At 40.9% G+C, this 19,777-nt stretch overlaps 2 protein-coding genes across 2 annotated transcripts in view; one reads left to right on the top strand and one right to left on the bottom strand.

Moving 5' to 3' along the window:
* The window catches only part of brf1a (BRF1 general transcription factor IIIB subunit a), a 42,816-nt gene that overhangs the window by 11,080 nt on the left and 11,959 nt on the right, over positions 1-19,777 (top strand). Inside the window, exons 6-12 of the mRNA XM_083540455.1 lie at positions 1,627-1,699; positions 7,959-8,108; positions 10,025-10,118; positions 10,345-10,471; positions 11,437-11,476; positions 11,562-11,654; positions 12,852-13,139. Coding sequence (XP_083396581.1) covers positions 1,627-1,699; positions 7,959-8,108; positions 10,025-10,118; positions 10,345-10,471; positions 11,437-11,476; positions 11,562-11,654; positions 12,852-13,139 — 865 coding nt within the window. The remainder of the gene's footprint in view (positions 1-1,626; positions 1,700-7,958; positions 8,109-10,024; positions 10,119-10,344; positions 10,472-11,436; positions 11,477-11,561; positions 11,655-12,851; positions 13,140-19,777) is intronic.
* On the bottom strand, positions 2,144-6,103 carry btbd6a (BTB (POZ) domain containing 6a). The gene is made up of 4 exons (XM_083540471.1): positions 5,443-6,103; positions 4,907-4,997; positions 4,204-4,322; positions 2,144-3,811 (listed from the first exon to the last, which is right to left on the bottom strand). Exons 1-4 carry the CDS (start codon positions 5,874-5,876, stop codon positions 2,779-2,781), a joined length of 1,677 nt encoding a protein of 558 aa, XP_083396597.1. The 5' UTR covers positions 5,877-6,103; the 3' UTR covers positions 2,144-2,778.

Raw genomic sequence — 19,777 nt, 5'->3', positions numbered from 1 at the left:
CTATGAAGGAAATCATCAGGTAGTTTGTTACAAACATCTTTTAGAACTAAGCACAAATCATCTGTGGATTAGTTCAGACTCAAATACTTTTGTCTCTTCATGTAATCCAAGACAGACAGGATGATGTTGAGATCATAATTATTCTTCTCTACACTGAAGATTGTTCTTTAATGACATTGGCTGGCTGTCTGCGGTCCTTGTCCTGCTTCAGAATAAATTTGGGCCCAATCACACACCTCCCTGATGGTACTGCCTGATAAAGAAGTATTTGCATTTCTGTATTTCCCACTATAGAGGAAACCATTTATCATGACCAAATCTCCAACTCCATTTGCAAAAATGCAGCTTTAAACTTGCAGGAAACCTCCACCATGCTTCACTATTGCCTGTGGACACTCATTATTGTGCTGCTCTCCAGCACTTCAGCAAACAACTTGCCTCCTTCTACAGCTGCATTTTTTTTTCAGATTTTAAATGATCATTCCAAAGCACCTGCTGCTATTTTACTGCAACCGGTTCCTCTGTTTTCATGCAGAGTTGAGTTTCCAAGCCAGACTTGTCCAGTAAATGGGTTTCTTCCAGTTCTTTGCTGACGGCACTGCTGGACATCTTCTGATGTTAAAGGGCAGTAACCTTGATGTCTTTTATCCGCTGCATTAGTTTTCCATTGCCGATCACTGCGTCTTTGCTTCTCAACAATGTCCATATTATTGTGCTTCTTTACAATAGCTTGAAGAACACATCTTGAAACCCCTTGATCTGCTTTCAGATCTTGCCTTGGAGAGACCTTGCTGATGCAGTATAACTACATTGTGTCTTGTTGCTCTGCTCAGTCTTGCAATTGTTTAGGACCTGTGACGTGGAACTGTCTTCCACAACCTCACCTTAATAGCAGAGTTTGGCTTTTCCTCAATTAGATTAAAGCACCTACACAGCTGTTTTTTTTTCATTTAATGACTGGGTTTCAAGTAGCATATTAATATGATAAAGCAAATCTACCAAGAAGGTGCTAATAATCATACACCAGACTCTCATCCTACAAAATGGGCAAAAGTAAGACCTGAAAGCCGAAGGGTGGTCATACCAAATACTGATTTGATTTAGATTTTTCTCCTGTTTGCTCACTTTGCAATTTGTAAATTGATAAACAATTAAAATATGCATTTATTTTATTCTGACAGCCAAATTCAGTTTTTGAGAGAGTAGCTGCCATTGTATACATGTTTCTGACCACACACACACACACACACACACACACAGACATACACCCACACAGATTGATCTATAAATTCCTCCCTTTTCTGGCCTGAGGAAGAGTTTTCCCTGTGGGGTCATAAGTGTGTAAGCGTGTATGGAAACCCTCCCACGTTTAAAAAAAAAAAAAAAAAAAAAAGGCATGACCTCCAACTATTCCTCAGAGGCCAACTATTCCTCCTTTAATGGGACCCAGATAAAAGGGAGGGTGTGTTTGTGTGGGGATTTTAGAGTAGGTCAATTAAACAATATTAAGTTCCTAAAATAAATATTATTACTGAATCTGTTGTCTGGAGGAAAAACAGTAGTTTTCATGGTTCCTGTATCTGTGCTGATGCTTTCTGGCCTTGTCCTGATTCTCGTTTTGTCTAGGTCAACGTGTATGTTCTGGGAAGAACGTTCCTGGTGTTGGCCAGAGAACTCTGCATCAATGCTCCAGCCATAGGTAAACCTTCTATATTATATACACACATACATTTACATAGACAGCTGTTTGGTGTCTATGTAAATGCATTGTTCCTGTTTTGACCTAAAGGGCACTGTATCACTTTCTCACTTTAATATAGATACAGTAATCCCCCACTTTACCGCGGTTTGAATCCCGCACCTCCGGTTTATCAAGTAATTGCATTTGCCACATAACTAATTAGTTTGGCTGATTTTCCCGGTTTCTCGTGGATGTATTTATAAAAATATAATTATTAATTATAAAATGAAGTAAAATGTTAATACAGTACTGTATACATAAAATATCATTTTTGTGGTGGCGTACGATTTATCGCGGTTTTTAGTTTATTGTGGGGGGTTTTGAAACGTAACTACCGCGATAAACGGGAAAATACTGTATATAAAATTAGAAGAAAATCACACTCATCAGACCACTCTCATCTCCAGCGTCTCATTTTACATTTTATTGTAAGTAACGAATCACTACTCTGCGACTTAGCAGATATTTTTAACCTCCGCATTCTCTCGGTCAGCAACAAGCTGCTAAGAAAATAAACAATAAATAAATAAAATACATTAGAAAGAGCCTCACTTCTCAGTGGTACAGTCCACTCTGTGTTCACAGGCAGGTTTTTGTGTGCGATTGTTATAAACAATGGGAACTGGTTTTAAATTAAGAAATACTTTAAATAATAAGTGTAAAGAAATAAATAAGGTTGAAGAGCATACATTTTTTTAAATGCGAGAGGGTAAGTTTCTGTAATTAAAACTTTTGTGGTTTCCCCCCGATAATTCTTTGTGAAATGGACCAGTCCAAATTCTCATGCTCCATATCTCAGGCATCTTAGTGTCCTAGTTATGGAATTAGCCGTTCTCTAATCCAGGTCACCTCTAAGATGGACAGGTCTAAATCCCCATGCGTAGAAGGAAACTTGAGGAATTTGCCCACCCCCCCTCTGTCTCAGTGTTGACAGTCCAGAGAATGTAATCTCTCGTACCTCCTAGTGTCCTATTTCATATTGTCCTAGTTATGTAATCGAGTCTTCTCAAATCCAGGTCTATAGTGTCAGAAAGTCTTCACGTGTAGAAGACAAGTTCTGGAATCTGCCCCGCCTCCACACCTGTCCCGTTTGTGCTGTCCGACGAGCTCTGGAACTGGAAGGTGACTTTTCCGCAGCGGACCTCCGGCATGCCGTCTTGGCCAAAGTAGCTGAGCTTGGTTCCTTCCAAAATGGCGCTAACCGTGTACAAAACTTCCGGTTCCACCTGCACCGGCTGCTCAAATAGTACGATAGATGCCGAGCTCGTACCGTCCGAAATGAACTGCGTCACCCTCTGTGCGAGCATCTCTTCCTGTCGTTTCAGCTCGATCAGGACATTGTACTCGCTTTCCCGTTCACTGGATCCATAAAGTCCAATTCCAGCCAAGAAAATGCGTTGATCAGCAGCGAACCTGATGCTGTCACATCTCCCTTGGTATCGCCATTGGTTGCTCCGGTACGCAGAGGACCTGAATCGCCTGCATCTCTCAGGCTCCAGCCCCGTCCTCGGTGTCACAGGGAAATTCAGGCTTGGTTTCTCTGCTGCAGTGAACCAAAGGAAGATATCGCGAGTCTCCTGCGGAGTCAGGAAGTCAAATTGCGCCACGCCATTAGCGAAATCCGCTAGAGTCATGGCAGGCAGGCGTAAAAGGTGAAGTGCTTCACCTAGAATGGCTCGCTTGTTCGAAGCTGTGGGGCTCGTTCCACGCCGCTGGCACTCTGCCTCGGCCCACGCTAGCGTCGCCTGCAGCACGGTGGATTCGTTAGCGGTTAATGAGTCGCGTCGCAGGACGCATTGTAGCGTCGCCGGGTCGAGTTGGAGAAAGCCGTCGGATCTTAGCGCCAGCTCAGTCTGGGCGTCGATGACCCTCCAACAGCTATGTAGCAACTCTGATTCGTCCAGCGCACGGCTGTGAGAAAGCAGTGCAAAGGCGTTACCCGCCTCCAGTCTTGACTCCAGGAAGCACACGCAAGCTTTAACCAGCGCCGACACAAGGTATTTCTTAGCAGCGTAGAGGGTCCCTACGACTGTATCTCCCTCAAGCTCAATCTCATCGCTGTACAAGTATCTAGAAGGAAAAGAGAAAGTGGAGTTAAAAAAAAATAAACATGGCCCAGCCCAGAAACATAAAAATGCTGCAGTGTCTGGGTCCTTTAATAAAAACCTGATTGCACACTTATTGGACTAAAATTTTTCATCTCGTCCGTTCGCCTGCTACAGGTATTTTTTATAATTGTTTCGTTTCCAACAGACAAAAAAGTGATCATTTTGCTCTGAGCCTCATTCCTGCAACTCTTAAGTCATCTTTCCTGCCCATTTCGAGGCGAGTCTCACATCAGTCAGGTCTAATAGCAGTGAAATAAGAGGTCTATTGAAACATTAGTGATCCAGCTTCAATTGCTGGCTGGACAGCATGGTAAAGCTGTTATTTTTAAACCAGCAGTGATTAGGAAGTCTTACTTGAGCAGGATTAAAAAAGCAGCCGGTTCCACATCTGGTATCTGGATCTCGGAGTCTCCCTCGGCAAGGTCGCCATAAAACATGGCGCTGAAAACAGAACTCCCGACAGCCAGAACATACTGAATAGGAATGGGAGAGAGAATGAATGTAAAATGTGAATGAAACTCTGTTTATTTAGGAAACTACTGTATAACACTTCTGCTTTAAGAAGAAGTCATATTCTTTTTTTTTTATTATTCTTTCTGATTTGGATTCATAAGACAGAAAGCACATGTGGTGAAAGGGTGGAGATGGAGACTTCCTGCAATTGAGTCAATTTGGGGTCTGAATCGTGTTTTCGTTGCAATCAGAGCATGGCCTGTTTGTGGTCCTTTTGGGTGTGGACCACAACAAAGAGTAGAAAAAACAGCAAATATGCAGTGTTGGAGACGTGGAAAGAGTGTGCACTGCTGCAATCTACAGAAGTGTAAATGTTGTTCATAGTCTCGCATTGACGTTGACTGATTTGCAATGCAGTCTAGCTACAGAGCAGGAGTGTGATGGTCACGAGTGACGTCACAATGTTCTGTATTGACTGACGTCATCAGCTATAGAGGTTAAATGGTCAATTGCACAATATTCTTCCTTTTCTGACACAAGACTGGTTTCTACTTTGATCATCACACCTTAACAGTCTGTTCTCTTTAAAGCTCTTCAAACTAACCTTATGTGCTGGAACTTTCTGTGTTGCTCCTGGTGGACCTACGGTGAAGTGCACATCTGCCATGTGTTCATTGTTGAACATCACTGCGTTCCTGAATGCGGGTAAAAAATATGTTGTAATAACGAGTATAGCATTTCTACTGGTACACAAAAATAATAATAATATATATATTTTTTTTCTTCATGAATGAGTAGTAAAAAATAATCTTAATATATATGAACCCTAGAAGTAGAATATTTTACATTAAAATAAATTAACATTTAAAATATACATTCAGTACTAATTTAAACTAAATGCTATTGAATGATTACTAATATGATAAAAATGGAAATAATTAAATCCGTACAAATTGTAAGTAATATAACTACAAGTTTAATGCTATATTATAAATACTGTATATTTTTATTTCTATTAGAACATCAGTAGTTATGAAGGGAGGCAGGTAATGAGGTTCAGCTCTGACTGGGAACAGCAACAACCACGAAATGGTTAAAGAACCACAAGAATAGGAAGAAGTGATGATTGAACCTCCGTACCTGTCCCGGAGGTTGGTGTGTGTGTGTTCGGGATGTGTGTTTGTTTCCCCGGTGCTGTTTGTCTCCACGCTGCTCGGTGAGGTGCTGTCCTTCTGCTCGGCCGGGCTGCGGTTGTGTTCCTTGTTCAGAGTCAGTGAGGAGCTCACGCTCTCCCCGGTGACCTCCTGCACCTCCGCGGCGGCGGCGGCTTTCACCTTTCTAAGGGAAGAGGCACCGGCGGTCACACAGTTCTGCGCCCTGCCCGAGCTCTTAGCAGCTTTCCTGGACTTTTTGAGCGCCGCCGGCAGCAAGAGGAAGAAAGCGAGACCCTTCATTATCCGGCCGTGATGTCCGCATGACTCCTCCGCTCTGACCGCAAAACTCCGCTGTTTACTCCACTCTCCCTCCGCTGCTTCTAAGCGCACCGTCCCGCTCCCAAAAGCCTTATTCCTCATCGCTTTCGGGATTAAATCCTTGATAAACCAGCGAATAAAATAATGTATTATGTAACTAAATTTTCTTTACGGATTAAATGTGTCATTCTATAGAAATCAAGCTGAAACCAAAAATCTTGCGTTGCTTAGTTACACTTAACGGCTTTCCCGAATGCGGAGCTTCAGCGGTCTGACTGAGTTCAGTGTTTCTGTAGCTCCGCCTTCTTTCCCGCCTACTTCTAATTGCTCCAATCAAATGAGACGCTGCTGATGACTGATGCGTTTGTGTTCCGAGCGCGTGTGCCATTGTGTACTGCTTTGTGCGCATGCGCGCACGGCTCATGAATGTGATCTGTTTAATCTAAGTGATGATAATAATTTCATAGCGGTGGAGAATGTGGAGGAGTTCAGGTACCTGGGGTCAACAGTGCAAAGTAATGGAGAGTGTGTTAGAGAAGTGAAGAAAAGAGGTGCAGGCAGAGTGGAGTGGTTGGAGAAGAGTGACAGGAGTGATTTGTGATAGAAGGGGATCTGCAAGAGTGAAAGGGAAAGTTTATAGGACTGTACTGAGACCTGCGATGTTGTATGGATTAGAGACAGTGGCATTGAGTAAAAGACAGGAGGTGAAGCTGGAGGTAGCAGAGCTGAAGGTTTTCATTGCGAGTGACAACGATGGATAGGATTAAAAATTAGTTTATTAGAGGGACAGCGCATGTAGGATGTTTTGGAGTCACGGTGAGGAAGGCGAGATTGAGATGGTTTGGACATGTGCAGAGGAGGGACATGGGGTATATCGGTAGAAGAATGCTGAGAATGGAGCCATTAGGAAAGAGGAAAAGAGAAAGACCAAGGAGGAGGTTTATGGATGTGGTGAGGGAAAACATGCAGGTAGTTGGGTTGAAAGAGGCAGATGTAGAGGACAGAGGGGTATGGAGATGGATGATCCGCTGTGGTGACCTCTAATGGGAGAATCCGAAAGAAGAAGATGATGATGATTGATAATTTCATATCTAAATCTTTTTCTTATTTGTTTAAACCGCTAAGACTGTATAAACACTAAATTCACTGAAGGAATTGATTCCTGAATTTGGATTTATTTTGTTCTCACTTTTGAAATTTTATCTATTACTATAATTTTCTACTCGACTGTTCATTAAGAGTTTAATTTTTTAATAAAGTATATTGTTTTTGTTGTCATTCCGTGTTAACTGGATGTCCTACACATTGTGCTCTGAAGTATGAATACACAATTTGGTGGAGGTTTATGATTAAAGGATTACATTACACTGACTTAAACATGGTTCATGTGTAAGTGATCGTCATTTTGTTGCTGCAGTAAAGATTATTAGTAAATAGTGCCAGGCTGCAAGAGATGTAAAATAGGTCAGTTCTGCTGCTTGTTTGCCACCTACTGCATATAGGCCACTATATGGGACAAACCTGGATTTTCTTTCTTGCATTGGAAAGGTATGCATAATGCATTGGTTTTGTCTTTCTTTCTTTTCTTTCTTTTTTTTTTTTTTTTAAGGGTTTTGCTTTGTTCCTCTGGCCCACCTCTGCATATTTGCTCATTAAATTTGACCCTGAGTGCAGCTCATGGCTCAATGACATACTGTAGAATCGGTCATGCAGCAAACTGTAACATGATGTTGGAACAGGTGTGTCGTCTTGTGAGAAGATATAATGTATAACACCATAGATGAATTTAATATGTTTAAGAGCAGTTCTGACTGGATACACAATGCAAAGTGATGTGATTCAGAATAGTGCAAGAGCGATACAGAGTCTATTTTCCTCTAATGCATTTATATTATTATTGAGATTTAGATTACAGATAAATATTTCATTATGCTGTTTGGAATCTTTGTATGTTTTTCAGTGGATCAATCGAAAAAGTGCAATTGCCCTTTTCTGTTTGTCTAACCCTCTTAAGGTCATTCAGAGTCTCTAACAGCATTAGGCTTGAGGAATGGAAAAGCCACAATCCATCTCCTTTTTTTTTTTTTTTAAACATTGATTGAAGGACACTAACATAAAACCCAACACCTGTGTGTGGTTTGTGTGTGTGTGTGTGTGTGTGTGTGTGTGTGTGTGTGTTTGCAGATCCGTGTCTGTACATCCCCCGCTTTTCCCACATGTTGGAGTTCGGGGAGAAGAGCCACGAGGTGTCCATGACGGCGCTAAGACTCGTGCAGAGGATGAAGAGGGACTGGATGCACACGGGACGAAGGCCATCGGGGCTTTGCGGAGCAGGTAACCATGGAAACCTCTTGACCTATTGACGCCGACCTTTTCTTTTTGTGCAAATGTCGCTTAGTGAAGGGTGCTGATACACCTTTACATGTGTGCATCGTGCACACACGTATACAGAAGCACTGTGTGTTATCTGCATCTTGGTATGTGATAGATACACGATATCATTATACATTATACTTTCACAGGGTTTGATTGATACAGAGGCCACTTCTCCTCCTGCTTTCCATGCCTAATTAATTCAGCATAATTTGGATTAATATTCAGTATAGTTCAGACAATGCTCTAATGTACTAATGTGTACAAACTACTAGCCAATCAGAAGCCTGGAATCTCTGTGATTGGTTAATTGTGGCAGGCAATAAATAATCTGGGCGTGTCTTTCCCCATAGTTAAAAATGAAGTGTGGCATAAAGGAAAGTTAACAACAAAGTTGTTTACTCCGTGTCAGCAAATAAACAAACAAAGAAATAAATAAATAGCATCTGTACTATTCTTTGCATGTATTGCAAACATTTTCTGTGCCACTTGATTTAGATAACTTATAATTAGTTTTATCTTTGAACTCGTTTGGGGGGTATAGCTTCTGCTTGGTTTATCAGCGTTAATGTATGAATAATACGATTGGGAGACGATGCATATAAAAATATATGACTATAAATCATCTCTGTGGAGAGAGGGGTTTTCTTATTTAAAATAACAAATGTATTTTATTAATCAGAAACGCGTATAATAGTTTCCCTAGTGGAGTTTGATCCGCGTTTAGCCCGAGCGCTTGTTTAAGCCGCTAGAGGAAGTGGGAAAGTCCCGGTGGCAACGCTCTTGTGATTCATCTCTCGCATCGTATCCCTCTGAGCTATAATGAGAATAAGTTCCCCCTCCTCTCCTGTCAGTTTTTTTTTTTTTTTTGATCTTTCTCCCCTGTCATCACTCTCTGTCCTGGTTTTTTAGCCTGAATAATTCAGGCAACATTAATGTTTCAGGAGCTGCACATGGTGATGGGACGAGCCAGTTTAGGGGAGTTCACTTCATGGTGAGAGAGCAAAGACAAGAAAGCAGAGAGAGAAAATGCAAAAGAATATCAAGATGATGATGAGGTTCATCCTGCTAGGTTTTAGGGACCAAATAAAAATGCCAAAACACATTTTTTTGTCTCATTGGGACACCACTGCCTGCGTTCGTATAAAAGGGGTTTTAAAGAATGCTGATGATTTTACATTTATATTTACCGCAATTATTTGGCAGATGCCCTTATTCAGAGTGATTTGAGAGCCTTGCTCAGGGGCCCAGATGTGGCAGCTTGAGGTGGTTGGGATTTAAACTCATGACCTTTGGAGCCAAAGTCTAGTGCCTTAACACAAAGCTACCATTTTCCCGATCTCAGTCTCTCTAAAGATGCGTGTGTGTCTGATTAGATAATCAGATTCGGAAAGAGCTTGAATAGCAAGTATATTTGCACTTGCATGGAATTTGTTTTGGTGACAGAAGCTTCCAGTTGCACATTTTTTAAGTAATAAATAAAAAGAATAGAAGTATAAAAGTTATTGATGATAACATGATGGTTAGGTGGATGCTTTTCAGGATGGCAGCTGATAGAATCCTTTATTGCTGAATCGCTTCAAATATGTCAGGCAGGAAGTTTAACATGAACAAATAATGTAAAGGTCACGGGGAAAAGCAGTGCAGTTTCATACATACACTCATTTATCTTTTTTCTGAAAGCTGAATAATGTAACTGATGGTAATTTCTTTGCATCTGACTGCTTTTAAATGCATCTGTGATCCATTTTTATTTCTGTACAATAGAACAATCTTTTTAATCAATGTACAGCTACACAGTAGAGTGTGTGTGTGTGTGTGTGTGTGTGTGTGTGTGTGTGTGTGTGTGTGTGTGTGTGTGTGTTTATGGTTCACAGCTCTGCTGGTTGCCGCGCGTATGCACGAGTTCCGTCGCACCATCAAAGACGTAATCGGTGTGGTTAAAGTGTGTGAGGCCACGCTGAGGAAGAGGTCAGGACTTCAAACTTATGTCCACCTGCCCAATATCTATAATAAATGAATAATACTGTGGAGTTATCAGTATCTAGCTTGTAAGCTAAATTATGTCGCTAATTTATATTGTATAATTAAGTGACGTATTTAATTATTTAATTAGCCATACACAGAGAGAAAACAACTCAAGCAAATAACTGCCTCGCCTCTTTCTTGACACACCCCTTTGTGCCGTGATTGACAGGTTGAGTGAGTTTGAGGACACACCCACTAGCGAGCTGACCATTGACGAGTTCATGAGGGTAGATCTGGAACAGGAGTGTGACCCGCCCTCGTTTAAAGACGGACAGAGGAAGACCCGGCTGCAGAAGGTAAACGTTATTTCAACGTTCTTTCTGTGCATTAAAAAGGTTCTTTATATTAGTCACATGTACTTTACAGCACAGTGAAATTCTTTCTCCAAATATCCCAGGAAGCTGGGGTCAGAGCACAGGATCAGCCATGATACAGTGCCCTTGGAGAACAGGGTTAAGGGCCTTACTCTGGGGGCCCCAAGCATGTCAGCATGACGATACTGGGGCTTGATCACAGGAAATGTTATGATTTTTAAGAACCCAGGGTCTTAACCACTGAGCTACCACCTCCTCTATAAAGGGATATCAGTCAAATATTTATTTAGCATTATCATTGGACACCTATTTGAAAGCTGGGAGCCTGCACATTTCTAACCATCACCACCTTCGTCCATATGCATTTTCTGTTCTGATCTCAACAAGTCTGGCAACTACTGAGTAGGAACCAATCAGGACCCACATTTTTATGATGTCATAATGCAGACTTCTTAGAAAGTATTTTACAGTATTTTAAACTGCAAAAAATACAAAGTTTTTTTTTTATACAAAATATTAAGCTATTCTCATCAACCCTATCAAAAACAAATAACAAAATCCTATTTTATATTTAAAATACATGTATCATAAATACTGCCTATCCCCATGGGGACTATCGGTAGTTCAGTTCTTTGGTGAATTCTTTGTCATCAACCAAATCACTTCCAACACTTAAAATCAGTCCATGTCCCCTTTTTTGAGTCTGACGAAACTAAGAGCTGAGGATGAATGTGATTTGACTTATGGATTGGTTTTAGTAATGAGCTTTTTTAATAGACATGCACTTTGTACACTAAAACGTTGGCTTTATGTTTCTACGCAACAGGAGTTAACACGACAGATGATTAATCAGGAAAGAAAATTGCATGTCGTGAATGAATATACAGTGCAGAACAGCTGTTCTGTTCATGCACTTGAGACTGAAGTGTGTTTTTGTTTTCCTACAGATTGAGGAGGAGCTGGCTAAGAAGATTGACGACGTTCAGGGTACAGCGATGCATTTATGAACAGGACACGTGTGTGTTTGGTTGAAAGAGTTCACTCAGCTTGGCGTGTGTTTGTGTGCTCGCAGGTGAAATCTCTGGTTATCAGGATGAGATTGAAATGGAGCTGGACATCAGTCGACCCAAATCCAGAGGGATTTTTGCAGCTTATGCAAAAAATGGTACACACACACACACACACACACACACACTAATTTCCAGTCTCATGTTTCACATGGCAAGTTAACACCTCATCTTTATTGCCGTGTCTCGTGAAAGCCTTATTATTGTGTTACGCAGCTCTGCGGAAGCTCCTGTCTTCACTCCGCTGTTCATAATCGCATGTTTTCTGTTGACGCAAGCTCAATCTCAGCCCAATTAACACTCCATTACAGAAAGCTGCGATGGCCGTCCTCGTGTTTGACAGCGATAGCTGGAGAGGGCTAATTAATAGGCGCTCGTGTGTGTGGACGTGGAACTGCGTTGCTGGTAATGATTGACGCGCTGCACAGTGCAGTTTTGAATAAAAGGCCAAATAAAGCAGGATTCCTGGTTTAATTAAAAATAATCCCCCATTGTTAAGCTCGTTAAGCGAGCTGTAACGACGTACTTAATCACTCACGTTAACAATACACAGCGGCACGGCCGAATGTCAGTGATGACACCGACGCTCCTTTCCCTTCTCTGATGATCAGCTCTGCTGATTTCCAATAAACTAATTAACAGGAGAAGGTTAATGATGCTGCGTTTCATTATTAGAGACATTTTTTCCACTCTTGTGTAAAAAATATTTTAAAGCAACAGTTCACTATTCACCAATGTACATGGTTTCATTTAATCACATTTTTCTGTCATCTCATTTTAATATAAAACACGCTGCTGCTTTTGTGCTGCATTACAGCAAACTCTATCTGCCCTCTTCCGCATACATGAGCTCACAAAGACCCAGAAGATGGATGCATCATTTTTACAAATCAAAGTGCAATAACAAAAAAAACCCAGCAAAAAACACTACAGTCCATGATTTAATAAACGATTAGCTATGCAATTTATGAAATTAGGGAAATAAATGCAGAATTAAAATTCGGACAGTGAACACAGTAGTTTTTGGGTTGCGACTTTTTTTTTTTCCTACTTGCATTATTTTTATTTATTTAGTTTTGTACTCTGCTTTTGTAATCTGATATGATTTAAAATGTAGCGAACTACAATACTTCAAACAAAACATATTTACATAAAAGTAAAACTACAGATTAAAAAAAAAATACTTTAAAAAGTAGAAGTACACAAACAAAAAACGCTACTTAATTACAGTAACGCTAGGAAATGTAATTTGTTACGTTAGCCGCTCCTTTTATACGTTTTTAACCCTTTTCCAGGCGACGCCGTCTCAGTGACGTCCTCCAGCGTGCACGATCTCAACGACGAGGGTGAGGATGAAGATCTGCGGGTCGCGGCATCTCACCTGAGCAAAGACCTTCCTGGCATCAGTGACGGAAAAGAGCCGCGGGACGATGACGGACAGGAAGCGAGAGAGGAAGAAAGAGTCTCTCAAACCAAGCGCCCGTCTCTGGAAGCTCTGCTTGGGCCGCTGCCAACCGCCGCCAGCCTCGGCCTGTCCGACTCCATCCATAAGTGCGTGGGAGAGGAGAAGGAGAATGAGAACGGTGAGGAGTCGCGTCTCAGCAGTTTTTGTTAGTTTTTCTAAGTTGCTTTGGAGCATTTCTCAAATCATCCTTAATATTTGTGAACCAGTAAAAGCATTTCTCAAAACAATTTGTACAAACAGCACAATACAATGGATTACTTGAAATAGCCTGAACTTTTCTCAAAATCCTTAGTTCATCTCAGTATTTGTGTTAGTAAACATATCATTGCCATCAGGATGAAAAGTCCTTTTGTCATTGTTAACCAGTATGACGGCGCGCGGTTCCAGTATTTCCTGATGTAAACTACGGTTTGGATTACAATAATTGAAAATGCACAAGGCTGAATTTCTTCAGTACGGCATCAATTAATTTTCAACTGCACAAACGTACACATTACTGTATGTGAATATTGATTGCAGGAGACCGGACAGGATTCATACTTTAACTGTATTAGTGTCCAGTCGTTTCCTGGTTGTTCACCCATTTTCAGAAATTGTAATTCTGTGTTTTGCTTTGTCTCTATTTTAGATTCACCTTTGACCCATTTTAGAAAACTACTGGATTATTGGTTGATCTGATGACATACATTTGCCTTCATGAGTCAAATTCAAGCTTGATCTGCACAATTCATCAATTCAAGACACATTTACAAAAATAAGAGAATAAATAGAAATTGAAGCTTAACAGATTATTAAAACTGGTTTAATCATTTTGTAATTAATGATTTATGCAATGAACTGATGCCAAGATGTTTTGGGGATTAAAGCTGTTCGGGTGAGAACCAGTATAACATATTTTGAGCAACATGACATAAACAATTGATAAAGTAGGAAACAGCAGACAATTGTACAAAATCGATTAAATAAATGTACCGAAGCATTCACGGTTTGTTCAAAGCAACGAGAAATGCTTTTAAGATGTGCACAGTCATGATGTGGGGTTGAACAAGTTGTTTTGAGAATTTCTTTACTGATCTGAGAAATGCTCCAACTGTAATAGGAAGCAATTTTTTTTGCCAATCAGTATTGCAGTATTCAATTACAAACAGCTGATTGGCTCTTTTGGTGCTTTCGAATGTAACTCATGGGTGCAGTATGCTGCTATATGTTAATCCTCAGCATATATAAATCATATCCCCAAGCATATAAAAAAAAAATCTAGCAAATTTTGTTTTTTTATATGTTTGATGTGACTGTTATGCTGTGTAATTATAATTAGCGCCATCGACAAGCAGAACGTATAAAATGTAAAAAGAAATAAGCTTTCTATGCCACATGCAGTTGTATGTATTGAATTAATTTTTGTATTGATTATGAACAAGTAATAGCTGATTTTTTGGATTAGACTGTAAACCTCACAGATTAGCGCATGGTGTGTGAGCAGGCAGCTACTCCTGTGAGCGGTTATAGAGGCGGAGCTGGCTTTCTGATTGGCTGTGTGTGACTGTTATCAGGTCTTTTTATTGGCTGTATGGTTTGCTGTGTCTTTCATTAACCCCTGTGCCCTTTGAAGCAGTTAGTGCATGCAGCATGCTGTCATTACTGCCTCCTCTCTTTCATCCACCCACCTTGTGTGTGTGTGTGTGTGTGTGTGTGTGTGTGTGTGTGTGGTTAGCGTAGGAAGGGGCCGCCCACAGCAAACTCATTACTCTTGTTAAAAGGGTGGATTGCTGCGTGCTTTCAGTCCGATTAGAACCGCAGCGATCGTCCATCAATCCGTCAGCTGGGGCAGAGCGGAAAATCAGAAAAACAGGCAGATGTTTCAATCCGATCTCAAGATTCACGTCTCTGAGGCGTCCAGTGGAGATTTACAATATATTTTTAATAATAATTCATCAGAAATTGTTTATTTGAAATTGTTTGTGTGAATCCGCTCGGCTCCTCATGACATCCTGACATGAAAAAGGTCTGAAGAGGAGTGAATTTCGTTCTTAGTGTAAATGAGCTTTCTGCTGAACAGAATGATTGGATTGTCCTGAAGCCCTGAAACAATTTTCACAATGGACATTGTTGCAAAGCAGCCTTATAAAAATATAAGAATTATGGAATAAAAAAGTTAATATAAGTGAATTATGTGTATTTAACCCTGATGAGCAAGCCTGTGGACTGTGGCAAGGAAGAACCTCCTTAGATGTTATGAAGAACAAACCTTGAGAGGAACCAGACTCAAAAAGGGACACCCTTCATCCTTATCTGGGAGATATCAAAAGTGTGATTATAATTTATTGAAACGTTACAAACACTGGAGAGTAAGAAAGATCATAAGTAACAAAGTGTTTGATTGAGTAATGTCCTTTCCACAGTCTTCTACAGTCAGTTAGAGTTGTGAAGCCAGGAGCTCCTGGGCAACTTATAAATTAGCTTAACATCTGAGATGTTTATAGATTTAACACCAACACGTGAGAGCAAAAATATATTTCCAGGGTGAGATAAACACACGCCTTATATCTCTTTCTCTGTGTGTGTGTGTGTGTGTGTGTGGGGAAATGTCTAAATGGATTTTAAAAGTCTGTAGTCTTTAAAATGGAAAAAGTGTGTGTGTGTGTGTGTGTGTGTGTGTGTGTGTGTGTGTGTGTGTGTGTGTCTCTCTGTGTCTGGGTAGATCAATCACAGTGGGTTTGTGGTTAGGCAGCTCGTGGTGGATCCTGGGTGGTATTTAAAACTCTAAACCGTCAGATTGATCTGGTGTGGGTGTGTCTGTGTGTGTCTGTGTGTCTGTGTGTCTGTGTGTCTGTGTGTGTGTGTGTGTGTGTGTGTGTGTGTGTGTGTGTGTGGACAGAGGTAAGATGAGGGCATGTCATAAGGGCACAACCTTCAGGGATATTTTAGGGAATTTTTATTTTCTGACCTTCAGTGGGATATAAAGAGAGAAACACACACGCAGTCAGACATTTTTATAATCGGGGATTTAAAAAACTTTTATGGAGTTTCAAGAAGCGGGGGTGTACATATATATTTTTTCTTTAACAAAGTACAAAGCAGCCCATAGTTTGATGCCAGTCTATTCTGATCTGATCTAACCCAATATTATATAACTGACCTGACCTGACATGATCTGATCTAACCTGATTTTTCCTCATCTAATCTAATCAGATTGAATCTGATTTGCACTGATCTGATCAATCTTTGTTGATCAGACAGAAGCAGTGAATAAAGTGATATAAATGTTTATGTTGATCCAACAGAAAAAAAGGATATAAGGATATAATTTATTAACAAATAGAAACAGACTGCATCTCAATCACACGCATCTGTAAAGGTAACGCGCACACACACACACACACACACACACACACACACACAGCACAAGGGTGACTGCCATCTGGCCTTTTTAAACACGAAGCACAAACATCTGTTTACAACCGATTGACAATCAATACACAATGAATGTCATCCACTGTTCCTCCTCCTGTCTCTCTGTCTGTCTCACTCTTTCTGTCTGTCTGTCATCCTTCTCTCTTTTTCTGTCTCTACCTCTATCTATCTCTGTCTGTCTCTCTGTCTAATGGTCTTTCTAGCTTGGTCTGTTTTGCCCTCTGTTGTCTTCTCTGTCTCTCCCACTTTGTATCTCCCTCTGTCTGTCTGTAGGTGTCTTTCCTACCTCTTACACTCTCTAATTCTCTCTCTCTCTTTGGACAGATGGACAGAGTTTTATTAGCATCATGAGGGGGTCAAGTCACTAATTACACACACACACACACACACACACACACATACACACACACACACACACACACACACACACACACACACACACACACACAGTGCTAACCCTGCTACATATATTCAACCACTAAAATATTTCAGATGGGAAGCCAAATAAATCGAGAGAGAAAGAGAGAGAGGAAGGATGATTGTAAAAGAGGAGAGAGCAGTCAGAGCAGAGAGAGGGAGACAGACATAGTGTTGGAAGAAGGAAGAACAAAAAAAAAGAAACAAAATAATTGAGGGAAAGAATAAAAAAGAAAAAAAAAGAGAACAGGTCAGAGAGAAAAAGTATTAAAAGGTTTAAGTAAGTATTAAAAAACATTAAAATGTGTGTGTGTGAGAGAGATGCCATCATCTCATTGCCTCTTGTTGCTGATCAAAAAGCGACGTGAGGGCAAACAGGAAAGTGTGACCATCTGTCTACACACACACATACACACTGCTCTTGTTCATTGTTTGTGCTGTCCGCCTCCTGAAGGAATTACATCACATTACACAACACACTGCTAGAGTTTCATGCACGTGTGTGCTCTTACACACACACACACACACACACACACACACACACACACGCACACAAATGAGCTTTCCAGGCTTTCTGCATTCCAACTAAGAAGCTGTTTGACTTTAAATGGGACGAGAGACAAAGCAGGGTGTGGTCATGCTGGGATGGAGTGAACCCTGAACTATGGTGTGTGTGTGTGTGTGTGTGTGTGTGTGTGTGTGTGTGTGTGTGTGTGTGTGTGTGTGTGTGTGTGTGTGTGTGTGTGTGTGTGTGTGTGTGTGTGTGTGTGTGTGAGAGAGAGAGAGAGAGAGAAATTATTTAACATATACCCTGATAACTGATCATTAAATCACACTTTCTTTGTTTTGCCTCTTTTTTTCTTTTTTTTTTCTTTTTTTTTTTTTACATTATTGTGTGTGTGTGTGTGTGTGTGTGTGTGTGTGTGTGTGTGTGTGTGTGTGTGTGTGCGCGCGTGTTAAAGCAGGAGGCTCTTCTTCCCCCCTGCAGGCTAAGCACTCTAGATGTGCAGCATATTGCAGAAACTGTTCTATATTCGTCTCACTGGACTCATCTTTTCTTCCTTGCTGTTCGATTTGCTCAGGGCGGTGCAGAGGGTATGAGCAGGTGTGTGTGTGGGCGTGAGGGGTTTCCCACGGGAGGCTGCAGGGGTCAGAGAGAGTCTGCTGTTAATCGGGACCTCTGCTTATTTCATATCTGAGAGATTCTCACTCTCTGTGTGTGTGTGTGTGTGTGTGTGTGTGTGTGTGTGTGTGTGTGTGTGTGTGTGTGTGTGTGTGTGTGTGTGTGTGTGTGTGTTTATTTTAAACTCCATGTTCAGGTCAACATATTGTCTGGATCTAGATTTTTTTTAGATTATTTTGTTTGGTTTGGGATTAGCATGGATCTCGCCTACTGTTGGGATATAAAGCAAGTATATTAACACATTTAGCACATTACCACTTTAATAAATAATCAAACAAATAAATAAATATATATATATATATATATATATATATATATATATATATATATATATATATATATATATATATATGTGTGAGGAAAATAAGTATTTGAAGACCCTGCTATTTTGCAAGTTCTCCCACTTAGAAATCATGGAGGGGTCTGAAATTGTCATCGTAGGTGTATGTCCACTGTGAGAGACATAATCTAAAAAAAAAAAAAAAAATCCAGAAATCACAATATATGATTTTTAAACTATTTATTTGTATGATACAGCTGCAAATAAGTATTTGAACACCTGTCTATCAGCTAGAATTCTGACCCTCAAAGACCTGTTAGTCTGCCTTTAAAATGTCCACCTCCACTACATTTATTTTCCTAAATTAGATGCACCTGTTTGAGGTTGTTAGCTGCATAAAGACACCTGTCCACCCCATACAATCAGTAAGAATCCAACTACTAACATGGCCAAGACCAAAGAGCTGTCCAAAAAAAGAACTACACGGGAGGAGCTGGTCAATGACCTGAAAAGAGCTGGGATCACACCCGAGAAAGTCGATGTTAATATTTGGTACAGTAGCCTTTGTTTGCAATTACAGAGGTCAAACGTTTCCTGTAGTTTTTCACCAGGTTTGCACACACTGCAGGAGGGATTTTGGCCCACTCCTCCACACAGATCTTCTCTAGATCAGTCAGGTTTCTGTCCTGTCGCTGAGAAACACGGAGTTTGAGCTCCCTCCAAAGATTCTCTATTTGGTTTAGGTCTGGAGACTGGCTAGGCCATGCCAGAACCTTGATATGCTTCTTACAGAGCCACTCCTTGTTTATCCTGGATGTGTGCTTCGGGTCATTGTGATGTTGGAAGACCCAGCCTCGACCCATCTTCAATGCTCTAACTGAGGGAAGGAGGTTGTTCCCCAAAATTTCGCAATACATGGCCCCGGTCATCCTCTCCTTAATACAGTGCAGTCGCCCTGTCCCATGTGCATAAAAATACCCCCAAAGCATGATGCTACCACCCCCATGCTTTACAGTAGGGATGGTGTTCTTGGGATGGTACTCATCATTCTTCTTCCTCCAAACACGTTTAGTGGAATTATGACCCAAAAGTTCTATTTTGGTCTCATCTGACCACATGACTTTCTCCCATGACTCCTCTGGATGGTCAAATGGTCATTGGCAAACTTAAGACGTGCCTGGACATGTGCTGGTTTAAGCAGGGGAACCTTCCGTGCCATGCATGATTTCAAACCATGACGTCTTAGTGTATTACCAACAGTAACCTTGGAAACGGTGATTCCAGCTCCTCCCGTGTAGTTCTGGGCTGATTTCTCACCTTCCTTAGGACCATTGAGACCCCACGAGGTGAGATCTTGTATGGAGCCCCAGTCCGAGGGAGATTGACAGTCATGTTTAGCTTCTTCCATTTTCTAATGAATGCTCCAACAGTGGACCTTTTTTCACCAAGCTGCTTGGCAATT

The sequence above is a fragment of the Silurus aristotelis genome (genome assembly GCF_946808225.1).
Source record: "Silurus aristotelis genome assembly, chromosome: 4".
Classification (NCBI taxonomy): domain Eukaryota; kingdom Metazoa; phylum Chordata; class Actinopteri; order Siluriformes; family Siluridae; genus Silurus; species Silurus aristotelis.
The sequence above is the reverse complement of the archived record's forward strand: the minus strand, read 5'-3'. Positions and strand labels throughout refer to the sequence as shown.